Raw genomic sequence first — 12,499 nt, forward strand, 5'->3', positions numbered from 1 at the left:
TCCCCGGGACGCACTGGACCCCTCCCAGAACATCCCGGACCTGTCCTAGGACATCCCTGACCCGTCCCAGGACATCCCTGACCCCACTCGGGACATCTCTGACTCCCTCCGGGACATACCTGACCCCGCTCGGGACACCTCAGATCTTTCCCGGGACCCCCCGGACCCCTCCCGGGAGTGCCGGTTCCCGCCGCGCGGGGGCGCTGCGGTGCCCGCTCGGTGCCGGGGGCGGGGCCGTGGCGCGCGGCTCCATCCGCGGCCTCGCGGCGCCCCTGCCGGCCGCGCGCGGGGGCGGGGGCACGGGCACGGCGCGCGCTCCCGCCGGTCCTGGCGGGGACGGGCCCCGCCCACCGTGAAGCCGCTTCCGCCCGGCCGTGGCGGTGCCGTTGCGTCATCAGTGCGCGCCGGGCGGGAGCGGCGCCGGGAGCGGGAGCCGAGTCGCTGCCATGGCCGGGATCCTCTTCGAGGACATCTTCGACGTGAAGGACATCGACCCCGAGGGGAAGAAGTTCGACCGCGGTGAGTGGGGCCCCGGCCCGCTTCTCCCGCTCCCCCGTCCGCCCTTCCCGCCGGCGCCGGTCCCTCCGCGTGTTGGCGGCCCCCGGAGCGCCCCCCTTCCCCGGGGCTTCCCCGGCCCGGCTGCTGTGCCGCCCCGCGGGCCCTGTGGCGTGCATTCCTCGCCCCACCGTGTTCCTCTCCCTGCCTGTGCACACCTCCGTCGGCTGCCGGCCTCTGGCATCCGTCCCGAGCCCACCGAAAACGGCTCCGGTGCCAGCCTGGGCTGGGAAGATGACCCTATTCCCACCCAGCCCTCGGGGAGCTTCTGTGTCCTTGTCCCTGACCCTGCTGCTCTCCCCAGTGTCGCGCCTGCACTGCGAGAGCGAGTCCTTCAAGATGGATCTCATCCTGGACGTGAACATCCAGATCTACCCCGTGGATCTCGGTGAGCCATTGGCACAGCCCGTGTCGGCTTGGGTGGGCGAGGTTAGAGAGGGTGGGGTCGGGAATTGCTGTGATCATGGAATAAACTGCCTCAGGCTCCCTTGTGTTGTCCCCAAGTGACAGGAGGCTCAGGGCACTCTCAGGGTACTGAGGCTGAGCTGGGTTTCTGCTTCACCTCCCTCTGTCCCTTTCCCCACAGATGCTGTCTGGGGAAGCTACTTCAGCTGGTGGTAACCAGGCTTTAAGGGAGACCTCCTGAAATTAACTTCTGCAGCTAAATACACTGAATGTGTGAAAAAGAGAATATTACCCTTTATGAAACACAGAAGGGCTGAAGCTGATGCTCATGTACCTGCCCAAGGGTCCAGCTAAGCTCTCTGGGGGGATATAAGTGGATATCTTCTTGTGTCCCCTGAAAACACCAGCAGTGGTGTCCCTGTGGCTCTGGTGTCCTCCGTGATGTGGGGAACAAGGACACACAGGGTCCAGTGTGACCTTTCACACATTCCTCACAGCCCTGTTGGAGGACTGGCAGCAGGGACAGAGCTTGTTCAGCACCCCCTGCCAGAGTGGCCCTTTGCCACCCCCTGAGTTCTGGCTGTGTGTGCTGCTGCTCTGGTTGTGCTCTGACCTTCTCACTGCTGCTCTGGCCTCCTTGCAGGGGACAAATTCCGCCTGGTCATCGCCAGCACCCTGTATGAGGACGGCACCCTGGACGACGGCGAGTACAACCCCACGGATGATCGGCCCTCCAGGTACAGGGCACAGCTGGGACGGGCGGAAACAGGGACACAGTGAAGTGCTGAGGCTGGAGGTTTCAGGCTGGGCACTAAGAGGAATTTCTTCATGGAGGGGGTGATTAAACATTGGAATGGCTGCCCAGGAGGATGATGGAGTCACCATCCCTAGAATTGTTTAAGGAAAGGCTGAATGTGGCACTCATGCCATGAAGTGATGTTCAGTCGCAGGTTGGACTTGATGATCTGGGAGGTCTTTTCCAGTCTAACTGCCTCTGTTACTGGGAGGTGCGTTCTCCCAGAGGACACTGAGCTGGGGGAACGGCCAGGTTGGGTTCCTTGCTGACCTGAGGCTGTGCTGTTGCAGGGCAGACCAGTTTGAGTACGTGATGTACGGCAAGGTGTACCGGATCGAGGGGGACGAGACCTCCACGGAGGCGGCCACGCGCCTGTGAGTGCCTCGAGAGGGGGACACAGTGCCCTGGGATGGGAGTGCTGGGATCTGGGCTCGGCTCTCCCATGGGATTCCCTGCTCTCACTACTGCTCTCCTCCCACCTCAGCTCTGCCTACGTGTCCTACGGGGGGCTGCTCATGCGGCTGCAGGGAGACGCGAACAACCTGCACGGGTTTGAGGTGGACTCTCGTGTTTACCTGCTGATGAAGAAGTTGGCCTTCTAGAACACCTCCATGGGCTGCCCCACAGACATCCAGCTGGAGCCCTGAGAGCCCACATTCTGCTCCAGCATCCATGCTGCCCAGCCTCTTCAGAGCTGAGGAGGCAGGAGCAGTCCCCCTCCTCATCCCAGTGTCTTCTGACTCCTGCTGGGATCCACATCTCTGTCTGTGAGGAGAGAGGTGCCTGACATCTGAGTGGACACCATGCTGAGTGCTCCAGTCTTGCCTGATGGCATCTCCTCACCTTCACCTGTGCTCAACAGCCCTGGCTCTGGCCAGGAGCAACCAGACTGGGACAGCTGCCTGCCTGCCTCTGGGTGCCATTCCCTCAGGAGCCATCCTGAGGCAGGCTGCCTTGGGTTTGATTAAACTGGGATGTTTTGTACACCTGGCTCTGCTTGCTGAGAGACGAGGCTGGCAGGGAGTGGATACACCTGCACAGGGGCTAAGGATGGCACTTCCTAAAGGATGGGGAGTCCAAACCTGTGGCAGATGGGTGCAGAGAGGAGGAGTGGTGGCTCAGGCCATGCCAGGGGATCCTGCAGCACTGGCAGCTGCTGTGGCTGGGAGCGGGCACTGGGCAGAACTGAGAGCATGTCCCTGACAAGCTGGCTTCTGCCCCAGGCACAAGGATACACACAGCTCTTTAGAAAAATAGCTCTTTAATCAAAAAGCATTCACAGTAGATGGCCTGCCCAGCTGGGAGCAGGGCCTGTGCCTGCTGGCACATGAGTGTCACTCTTTGCCTCCACGCACTGCACGGTTGTGAAGACTTGAGGAACAGGTGCCAACCCTTTCCCTGTGGGCATCTTCCTGGGCACCCAGAACACAGCTGAGTGTCCTGCAGGATTGCTCCAGCATTGCTTTGTGGTTGAACCCTGTGTGCAGCCTCATTGGGCCTCACATGGAGGGTCTCTGCTGTCCCCCGCTCCTTGCTTGCACGAGGCCTTGGCCAGGTCGTAGAAGAAGAAGCGCAGCTTGCCCTGTACCAGCTGCCGGTAGGTGAGGAAAATGCTGGAGATGTGGGTCTGCTCCATGGAGTGTGGGGAGCAGCTGGGCTCCCAGTGCCCTGCCTGAGAGTGGGACAGAGGGTGACAAACACCGCTGCACCCAAGCCAGCCCAGCTGGCACCTGTGCCAGGGTGGTCTGGCTCGTGTGGGGAGGTCTCACCTCCCAGCTGAAGGTCTGCAGGAGCAGGAAGAAGGAGTTGGCGTGTCGGTAAAGCTGGCTCAGCTGCCTGGCCCCGCACTCGTCGCTCACCTGGCCCTGGGCCCCTGCTGCAGCGCCCAGCAGCAGGGCCAGGTCACACAGGATCTCCCGCCGCTTGGTCTCGTTCTGGGGGAGCAGACAGTGACCCCCCAGGGCCTCGTTGCTTTCTGTGCTCACCTTAGGTCTGGATGGAGTCCTCTACCCTCCCTGTGCCACCAGATATGCCTACAAGCATCTTGTTCAGCATTTCCGGTGCTTCTGCCAACCCAAGGTTCCTTCTCCAGTCCTGTTAGCACACCAGTGCCAGCACCCTCCTCCCAGCCCCTCTCACCGATTTGGATTTCCACTGCTGGAAAGTGAAGTCCACCAAGGGCAGCACTGCAGGGCACCTGAGTGCAGGCAGGGCCTGGCACTGGCCCTAGTGAGGAGAGATGTCAAGGTGAGGTGCCAGGAACTGTGCATGTCCCTGGTCTTGGGTTTTGTGGGGACTCTTATCCTCACCACTTTCTTTTCCATGTCCTTGGCCTCCACGATGTACTTCTGGATGAGCCTGTTGTCACAGACCAGCCGTGTTGGGCTGGCACGGTCCTCTTTCACGTGCAGGAGGAAGGATGTGAGGAGGAGCAGTCCTGGAGGAGATAGGGTTGCCTTGTGCATTGTGCCAGCCTCCCTGGGCAGTGCCAGCCCAGAGCCACCTGCAGTCCTCTCCCCAGCCCTTTGGTGGTCCTGATGGCCCCGCAGAGGGGTTGCAGAGGGGGTGCAGGGGGCGGTGTGAGAGGCTGAGGAGGGCCCGGTGCTGCTCTCCGGTCAGCCAGCGAGGGGTGCCGGTGCTCACGGGGGAGAGCCGCTCTTTCCGTGCCGGCGCTGTGTGCCAAGGGGCCGCACAGCCACGTCTGCCAGGTTTTTCGGCCGCGCTCCAGGCAGGGAAGCAGGGCTGTACTCCCTGTGCAGACCAGGGCCAGCCCTCCGGATCCCTGCCAAGAGCAGTTCCAGGCGTCATGTGCACTTCGGGGAATCCCGGCCTGCAGTGTCCCACAGGGAACATCTGCTCCTGGCCGCTGCCCTGGCTGAGCGCTCCCCTGCCAGCTCTGCCTTCCTCAGTGCCACTGCACACCGCTGTGCCCAGCAAATGCCTACCCTGCCAGCTTCTCCATGCCCTCTCTGCAGCCTCCTGCCTGCCTCACTGCCTGCCCTGGCACTACACAAGAAATCCTCAGTGCAGCCTGTTTACCTACGATGGGCATGGAGAGATGCTTGGTTGCCCTCACATGCTGGTCCAGCTAGCCCAGAGCCACCCTTGGGGTTTGGTGCCCAGCTGTGGGACTCATCGTGCAGGGGACGCTCTGGCTGTTGGGCCACAGTACCCACAGTCCCTTCCTGCGCACCCGGTCCCCCCTTTAGCCACACACTCACTGTTCAGCTCCATGCTCGGCTGGGGGCTTCGGCCCTGCATCTTCCACCCTGGGGCCGGCAGCTGCTCCCTGGCTCCCGTCCCCCTTCCATGGAGGGCAGTGGTGGCGCGGGTTCCCCGCGGGCCGCCCGGCCAGGACAGAGGCCGGAGCCGGCGGCGGCCCCGGGACAGCTCAGCGCGGCCCCGCGCCTCCGGCCTGGCCGCCCCGCCGAGGCAGCACGATTTCCTGTTGTGTCGCCCTGACCTTCCAGCAAAATCGCAGCGGGGGCCCCGGGCCCGGGGGAAGGCTTCCTGCCTCCGGCCGCTTCCTCCCTTGGCTCGGGGCACGGGAAGGGCGTCCCTGGGCGCCCTCCGTGCCTGCTCACCTGGCCCCGGGCCTGAGCGCTCAGCGGCCAGCACCTCAGCGCCTCAGCTGGGCCTGTCCACGGGTAGAGGGTGGCCCTGGCACCTGCAGAAGAGATGGTGTCAGTGATCCTGCACTGGACAGCCCCAGGAACATGAGCGCTAATTAAGTCCTGCTCCTAGCTATGGCAGCCAGGTACAAAACCACCCCAGAGCTGGACCAAAATCCTGGTGACTCTCTCCCAGAGGTGGACTTCATCCATGGTAACCTTTACCAGTTAGACCCCATCCCTGCTGACCCTCACACAGAGGCATGCTCTGACCCCTGCATCCACCGGAGGTGACTCAGGGAGCTGGAGACCCCCGGGATGGCTGTGGTTCATGGGATCCCTCTGGGCTGGAGAGGGCTATGGATCACAGGGGTCATGCCTAGTGCATGGCCCCAGGGCTGTTTCAGCAGGGGTACTGGTTGGGAGTGGGCTGGGCGAGGCACCCACAGATGCCCCCTCCCTGCGTAGGAGAAGCACAGGGGCCTGTTCAGCACCATGCCCTGGCATGGCTGTGGCATTCCCTGGCAAAGTCAGCTCTCGCTGGGCACTCTGGCAGGGGGTGCACATCCCCATGCCCGTGTGTACATGTGTGTCCCTGTTCTGCTCACGGGTACACACCACCACGTGCCCCCTCAAACCTGCATGTACTCAGGTGTGCTTCCCTGGCACGCGTCAGGCCTGTGCTCAGATAACCCTCCACCCCGGGAGCCCCCGACGGCTTCCCTTTGGGGAACAACCCCTCCCAGCACACATCTCCGTGCAGTGCCTGCGTTTCCTTCTCACACGCCGGGCTCTCTCTCTCGCACGTTCCCAGCGCTGTCCCCAGGGACAGCAGTTCCCGGCAGCGCCTGGCCGGGTGACAGCAGTTAAAGTAAACACCGTGCCCCGCTCCACGTGCCCCTGCCCTGCTCAGCCCTCAGGAGCCCACCTTGCAGGGTGCCTGGCTGGGGGGTCCAGCGGCTGCAGGGTCGAGACTGGCAGCGCCGGCTCGCCTGGGCACATCTGGCAGCAAAGGGACCCGCGAGCACCGGGGTCAAACTCCTCCGGGCTTCCCCCACACGGCCGTGGCCCTCCTGCGGACGTGACAAGCTGCAATCACGGCCGCAATCACGCCCGTCAGCACCCTCAGCCCCTCTGCCAGCGCTGGCCTCGGGCCCGCCGCCGTCCCCATGCCAGTCCCTGCCATGGCCCCACATGTGCATTCCCTGTCCCTCCCTGGGTGCAAAGTCACTGGCGATGCCAGGCTGGAGAGCTGCCGTGCCCTGCATTCCTTCTTGATTAGGCAAACAAACCCACCAGGGGAAACTGGAGAGCAACTGGAAACTGGAGGTCTAATGGACCCCCACGGTCAGCCTAAGGTGCTCACAATAGTCCCTTTACTCCAAAATATTCTTTACAACAATGCCAGAAGCTGGCAGGCAGCGTGAGCCTGTGCCCGTGGGCAGCCTGGTATTCCTCTGCTGGAAAGGGCAATGCCAGCTTTTGCTGCCCATGCCAGGGGGGCAGAGGAGGATGTGGGGGAGAGCTCCTGCTTCTGGCCCCAGCCCGATCCCACGGATGTGGCATGCTGCAGAGGGAGAGAGTACGGGGGCAGTAAGTGAGGCACAGGGACCCCAGAGGGACCCCAGAGGGACACGGGGGCTCCGGCCAGGCAGCCTGGGCTCTGGCAGGGGACAGGAAGCCCGGCGGGGGCCGCGGGGCTGCACAGCTGGCCGGATCCCGGTGCCAAGATTCCCACCTCTCCTTACAGGGTGCAAAGTGCTGGGAATCCCGCTGCAGGGACAGCCGTTCGCACCCACTTTGCCAAGGTGCTGAAGACAGCAGGAGGTGCCTGGAGTCAGGGAAAGGGGGGGGAAAGAGGAGGAGTACGCCGGGGTAGGGGGGAGACTGTGGTTCGGTGGCACAGCTGCTGTCCCCGCAGGCCACCCAGATGTGCTCGGTGGGCACCCCCAGGATGTCAGTGCTAGCATGGGAAGCAAACCTGGCCTTCCAGGGACAGGGAGGGGGGTCCTAGCCCCCTTTGAAGCCCCCATAAAAGGGTCTGGCATAAAGGAAAGAGAAAGTCAAAGGAACAAAGAGAGCGGCTAATCCCGGCGTGAGCAAACAGCCCCGTTTGCTCAGGCCGCAGCTGGCTCCGGGGCCAGGGAAAGGAGCCCAGCGGGGCTCTACGGGTGCCAGGCAGCGGGGGACCCTCGACCCGGGCTGCCCCTCCCCGAGCACGGGCAGTCCCCGGGAGCAGGGTCCCTCCTGGACCCTCCGGGCTTTTTTGCTACATATGCAACTTGCCAATAAACATCCGTGGGCAAATCCTGCTCCCCGCGCAACCCGGTCCTTGCGCTGCTCCCAGACAGCCGTCCCGGGAGAACACCCGCGCTGCCGGGTAAACGGACCTGCAAGGGGCACCTTGGTCGGGGTGCAGCAGCTTGGGGGTGAGGGATGGCAGGGTTTTACCTTTTCGCAATTTTCAGCAAGCCACATGCTGCCCAGCATCCCAGCACAAAGCCCTCGGTGCTGCCCAGGGGATGTCCATGGGCAAACCCTCCCTGCCTTGGACAAGGGCACCTAATGCCAGTGGCTGTGCTGGCATCTGGGGCGATTCCCCTGTGCCCCCTCTACCATCCTGCTTCTCAGCCAAGCTTCCCACTCCAGCGGGGCACACGGAGCGTGCTGGGAGGGCACCTCATCCCTCCACCTCCATCCCATGGAGAGGAGAAGGGGTTAATGCCAGGCAGCCGAGCCGCAGGTGGGCGCAAGAATGAAATTCCTTCTCGCTGTCCTGCGAAGTCTGGGCACAAATATTTGCCTGCATGTCCGGTGGGGAGGGGGGAGACCACCATCGCTTCTGGGAGTTTGCTAATCTCCATGCCAAACAAGGCCCACACATGCCCCACATGCCCCCCATCTTCCTCCTGCTGGGGTCACCCTGCCAAGCCTTTGAGGAGGGGACATTTGGGGTCAGGGGGACACCAGCACCTTTGGGTGCTCCTATGAGCAGGGAGCTCTGTGGGGTTGACCGGGCACTCAGAGCAGGTATCTTGTTCAGGAACACTGCCAGGATCTGTTTGGCGTGGCTGATGAGATTATTTTGGGGTTTTCGTTCTGCTCCCCGAGCCCTGGCCACCACAGCAGGGTGAGAAGAAGGCGAGAGCCCCAGCCATCCCCACCATGTCAGCAATGCGCCCTCTGTAATAAATTCCATGTGTTCACAGACAGAAAATAGCCAACTTCCCCCACTCCATTGTCCCCAAATTGCATCTCCTTTCCATACCTACCACCCCCAAAACTCCCTCCATCCCCAGACACCCCTGGCCTTCATCTGGGATGGCCCAGCCCTGCAAGTCGCCTACCAGTTGTGCAAATATTGCCGGAATGGCTGTAATCCCTGTGTCCAACGTGAATTATGAGATATTTCCACCCATTACGACAGCCCCCCCGCCCCACCGCGTGTGTGTGAGGCCGGGGGGATTAGACACGGCACAAGCCACGCTCGGTACAAAGCTTTGGGGAGGCTGAGGCTCTCTGCATCCAGCAACGGGGCGGGGCACTCGAGGGGGGCTCTTTTTGGAGAGAGGGGGTGCCCCACATGCCTTCCTGTCCTCAGGCTTAGGCCTGGAGGCAGTGCTGGGATGCCCAGGAGGCAGTGGGAGGCTGTGAGAAGGGGGGCCCATGGCATGCAATTTCACCACGACCCCATCCCTGGGGAGCAGAGGCTCCTTCCTGTCGCCCTGAGCTGGGCTCGTGTTCAAAGCCACGAGCAGGCAGCAGCTAATGAGGGCAGACAATGGGAGCTGCTGAGGGCAGAGCAGGGTGAGGGCTTGCTGAGACACCCCCACGCCAGGCATGGCACAGCCCTGGCACCACGATCCTCTGGAATACTCCATGGGACCCTCACCACTGAGCAGGGCACACGCCCACCAAGCCCTGCAGAACTACAGGCTGTTCTGTAGGGCACCGTTGGGGCACCCCACCTGTACTTTGCTGGGACAGGAGACACCCCATGGAACCATCACCGCCCCACCGGCGACAAGCCAGTGCCCGCCCTGGGAGGAGGTGGTGGAGGGGTGAAGGTGCCTGGCCTGGGGCTGCCCATGGCCAGCTGTCTCCATCGTGGTGCAGCTCCAGCTGCCCGCAGCCAGCAGCCCCGTTGGGGATGTGCCAGTGCCAGGCCCAGCTCTGGAGCCTCAGAGGTGCCTTTGTGCAGGGCATGTGCGGGCGCTGGGAAGCAGCTGCTGGGCCGGGACCCTTTCCCAGCGCTGCCCTTGGCTGGCACCATCCCCTCTCCACGAGCAAAGGGACCCCCAAGGCTCTGTCAAGCCACCTCTGCCTGTTGATGAGGGCACCCCTTGGCATTTCCAGGGCAGCCCAGGCTGTGGGCAAGGGCAGCCCAGGCACAGCTGGAACATCCATTTCCTCCCTGCCCACGTGCCCCCACTGCAGCGGCCATGCCCCCCTCCCCGGGTGGGGATGCCCAGCACCTCCTGACCCGACAGGCCCCATGCCAGCATACCACCCTGCCCCCAGCCTGGCAGTGCCTGCAGCCCCTCTGTCCCTCACGCTGCCATGCCATGCCTCGGATTCCCCCGTGCCGAGGGGCTGCAGCCAGGCGGGTTCCCCGTCTCTCTCTCCTTTCTCCGGGAAAGGGGAGGGAGCTTCCCTCATCTCTTCCCCGTGTCCCGCAGACGAGCCAGGAGACTGTGACGAGCTCTGGGTGCACAGAGCCAGCACCGGATTCCTGGCATCGGCGGGACAGCTGGGAGCCATCGCCCGCCTCCTCCCCGCTCAGCCCCGCTCCCGTCCCGCCGTGCCCAGAGCCGCTGCTGTGCCGCAGCGGGCACCGCGCAGCGACGCTGGCACAGCCACACAGACGCCAACCCTTCCCTGCCCTCCGCGTTGCTGGACCCCCAGCCAGCGAGGACATCGGGAGAGAGGAGAGGGGACAGGTCAGTGACACCGCTGGGGACCGCGGGAGGGCACAGGGCCAAGCGCTGCCATGTGCCAGGCATGGTCGCTGCTCCTTGCAAGCAGCAGTGTGTCAGGACAGCCTTGCCCGGGGGATGCCCGAGGTGCTGGCAGTGTCCCAGCCCCGGTGATGCCAGCGGGCTGTGCCGCTGGGGTAAGCCCAGCCACTCCTCGCTGCCGTCTGCAGCTCCTGCCACGGGCCAGGTCCTGGCAGGGCCGAGCCCCCCGTCCCACTGCCCTCCCCGGGAGAGGTGTCACACTGTGCCGGACCAGGACAGGGAATGGGACGGGGCAGCCACGGATGAGCTGGGGATGGGCGACCCATTCTAGCTCTGGGGCGCCGGGCGGTGGGCTGCAGCCCCCCCAGCTGCTCGCTGGGCTGCGGGGAGGCCCAGGAGGAGCTTTCTGGGGAGGCAGGGGCCTGTTGCGCTCCAGCTGTGCCGTGTTTCCCTAGCTACACCGCGCAGCTGGCCGGGTGTTTGCACCGCCCGGAGTTGATTTTGGCAGCCCCGCGCTTCCCCCTCCTCCCCTCCCCACCCGCCTTCCCCCTGCCGGGCGCCCGCCAGCCACGCACCCACCACCCTCAGCCTCTCCCTGCCACTCTTGGCGGGGGTGGCAGCAGGGACATGGGTGACACAAAGCGCCCCCACTCCTCATAGGCTCCCCCTCCCCTAAATTCATGCCTCAGTTTCCCCAGAGGGATGATGCTTTCCCCAAACTTTTCCATGGTGCCTACTCACTGCCACCCTCTGCCACCCTTACCAGCCCAGGTGTGGGTGAAGAATGGGGCTGGTGCTGGGTGCTGCTCTCACAGCATCCCCGCTCCAGATGCCCCTTCCCTCCCTGGACGAGGGAACCCAGGCTCCTATTCCCCTGCAGCCCTTGTCACTGGTGGGCAGGAGCCGTGGGTCCCATTCTGGAGCCTTGCTCTGCCCAGGGTGGGCAACAGCTGGAGAAATTTAGGAATGTGGAAGGCACAAACTGGAGGGGGTTGGCTGTGCCTTTGCAGAGAGCAGTGTGGATTAGGGAAGGGGGCTGGCTGTTTTGGGAGCCCATGCTCAGGGGTGCTGAGTGGATGGAGGAAGGGCTGGCTGCAGGGGAACAGCGGATGGAACAGGGAACAGCCTTGCAGTGCCCCGTGTCCTGGGGTGCCAAGGGGCCTGGGAGTGCACTGAGTGCATGGAGCAGTCCCCAGGATGTCTCATGCCTGAGGAGTGGGGGGCAATGAGCCCTGGAAGAGCTCATTACTGAAGGTGGGCTGTGTGGGTGTGGGGGCTCCAGGATGCTCTGTGCCCAGGAGATGCCCCATGCTGGGAAGATGGCACACATTGAGGAGACTGGCATTGAATGGGTGTGCCCTGCAAATGCCTTATTCCCGAGGGGGCTTGTCCGGATGAGGAGACTCCTGTGGGGCTCATACCCTTGACGAGGGGAATGTGAGTGGGGGCATACCTGGGATGCCCAGTGCTCAGGAACATCCCAGGCTCTGTGGAAGGGGTGTGGATGGTGGTGGTGGTGTCTCCACAGTGCCTTATATCCCAGCGGGTGCTGTGTGAACTGGGAGGGGATGTCCCCAGGATGCCCAGAACCTGAGGGTGCCCGATGCTCTGAGGGAGGGTTATATCATACAATCGTGTCACAGACTGGTCTGGGTTGCAAAGGACCGTAAACATCACCTAGTTCCAGCCTCCTCCCTCAGGATTCCCCATGCCCTGGGGCTGGCATGTGAGGGAGGATGCTCTGCACGCTGGGGAACCGCATGCCCGGGGAGAGGGGGACCAATGAATGGGAGGGGGGTCCCCAGGACATCCCGAGTGCGGGGTACCCCCTGCCCGGCGGGGCAGCGGCGTGTCCCGGGTGCCGCAGGACGGGACAGGACAGGACGGGACGTCCCGTGCCGGGCGGGGGCGGCGGGGCCGGGGCCCGGGGATATGTGGGGGGGTCGGAGCGCGGCGGGGGGCGCATCCCCCCCCGGCCGACGGCTGCCTGCGCCTCATTAGCGGGGCCTTTGTTTGCACAGGGCTCGCAGCTCCCGCTTGCCCATGCCGCCGCCTATAAAGCGGAGCCGGAGCCGGCAGCCGGGCAGAGGCGGCGGCAGCGCCCGGCAGCGCCCGGCCCCCCCTCCCCGCCGCCGCCTCCGGTCCCGGTCCGCCCGCCCCGGCCGGCCGGCACC

General features: G+C 64.0%; 2 protein-coding genes across 3 annotated transcripts; one reads left to right on the forward strand and one right to left on the reverse strand.

Annotated features, from left to right (window-relative positions):
* Positions 1-390: 390 nt before the first annotated feature.
* POLR2H (RNA polymerase II subunit H) lies at positions 391-2,778 on the forward strand. 2 transcript variants are annotated; one of them, XM_030954344.1, is made up of 5 exons: positions 391-519; positions 860-943; positions 1,604-1,697; positions 2,047-2,130; positions 2,241-2,740. In XM_030954344.1, exons 1-5 carry the CDS (start codon positions 447-449, stop codon positions 2,356-2,358), a joined length of 453 nt encoding a protein of 150 aa, XP_030810204.1. In that variant the 5' UTR covers positions 391-446; the 3' UTR covers positions 2,359-2,740. The 2 variants fall into 2 exon arrangements, with proteins under 2 accessions (XP_030810204.1, XP_030810205.1); XM_030954345.1 differs by lacking the exons at positions 1,604-1,697; positions 2,047-2,130 and having other exon boundaries at positions 2,241-2,778.
* A 424-nt stretch (positions 2,779-3,202) lies between these two features.
* Positions 3,203-4,990, reverse strand: THPO (thrombopoietin). The gene is made up of 5 exons (XM_030954811.1): positions 4,978-4,990; positions 4,066-4,193; positions 3,896-3,982; positions 3,526-3,690; positions 3,203-3,428 (listed from the first exon to the last, which is right to left on the reverse strand). Exons 1-5 carry the CDS (start codon positions 4,988-4,990, stop codon positions 3,246-3,248), a joined length of 576 nt encoding a protein of 191 aa, XP_030810671.1. The 3' UTR covers positions 3,203-3,245.
* Positions 4,991-12,499: the final 7,509 nt, after the last annotated feature.

This window comes from Camarhynchus parvulus, chromosome 9, assembly GCF_901933205.1.
Source record: "Camarhynchus parvulus chromosome 9, STF_HiC, whole genome shotgun sequence".
Taxonomy (NCBI): Eukaryota; Metazoa; Chordata; class Aves; order Passeriformes; family Thraupidae; genus Camarhynchus; species Camarhynchus parvulus.

Excerpts from the sequence above, each read along its gene's own strand:
- POLR2H (XM_030954344.1), top strand. The coding sequence starts at position 447 with ATGGCCGGGATCCTCTTCGAGGACATCTTCGACGTGAAGGACATCGAC. Across the intron at positions 520-859 it reads GGGGAAGAAGTTCGACCGCG|TGTCGCGCCTGCACTGCGAG; the intron begins GTGAGTGGGGCC and ends TGCTCTCCCCAG. Across the intron at positions 944-1,603 it reads GATCTACCCCGTGGATCTCG|GGGACAAATTCCGCCTGGTC; the intron begins GTGAGCCATTGG and ends GCCTCCTTGCAG.
- THPO (XM_030954811.1), bottom strand. Across the intron at positions 3,983-4,065 it reads AGGACATGGAAAAGAAAGTG|GGCCAGTGCCAGGCCCTGCC; the intron begins GTGAGGATAAGA and ends TCTCCTCACTAG. Across the intron at positions 3,691-3,895 it reads AGCAGTGGAAATCCAAATCG|AACGAGACCAAGCGGCGGGA; the intron begins GTGAGAGGGGCT and ends CTGCTCCCCCAG.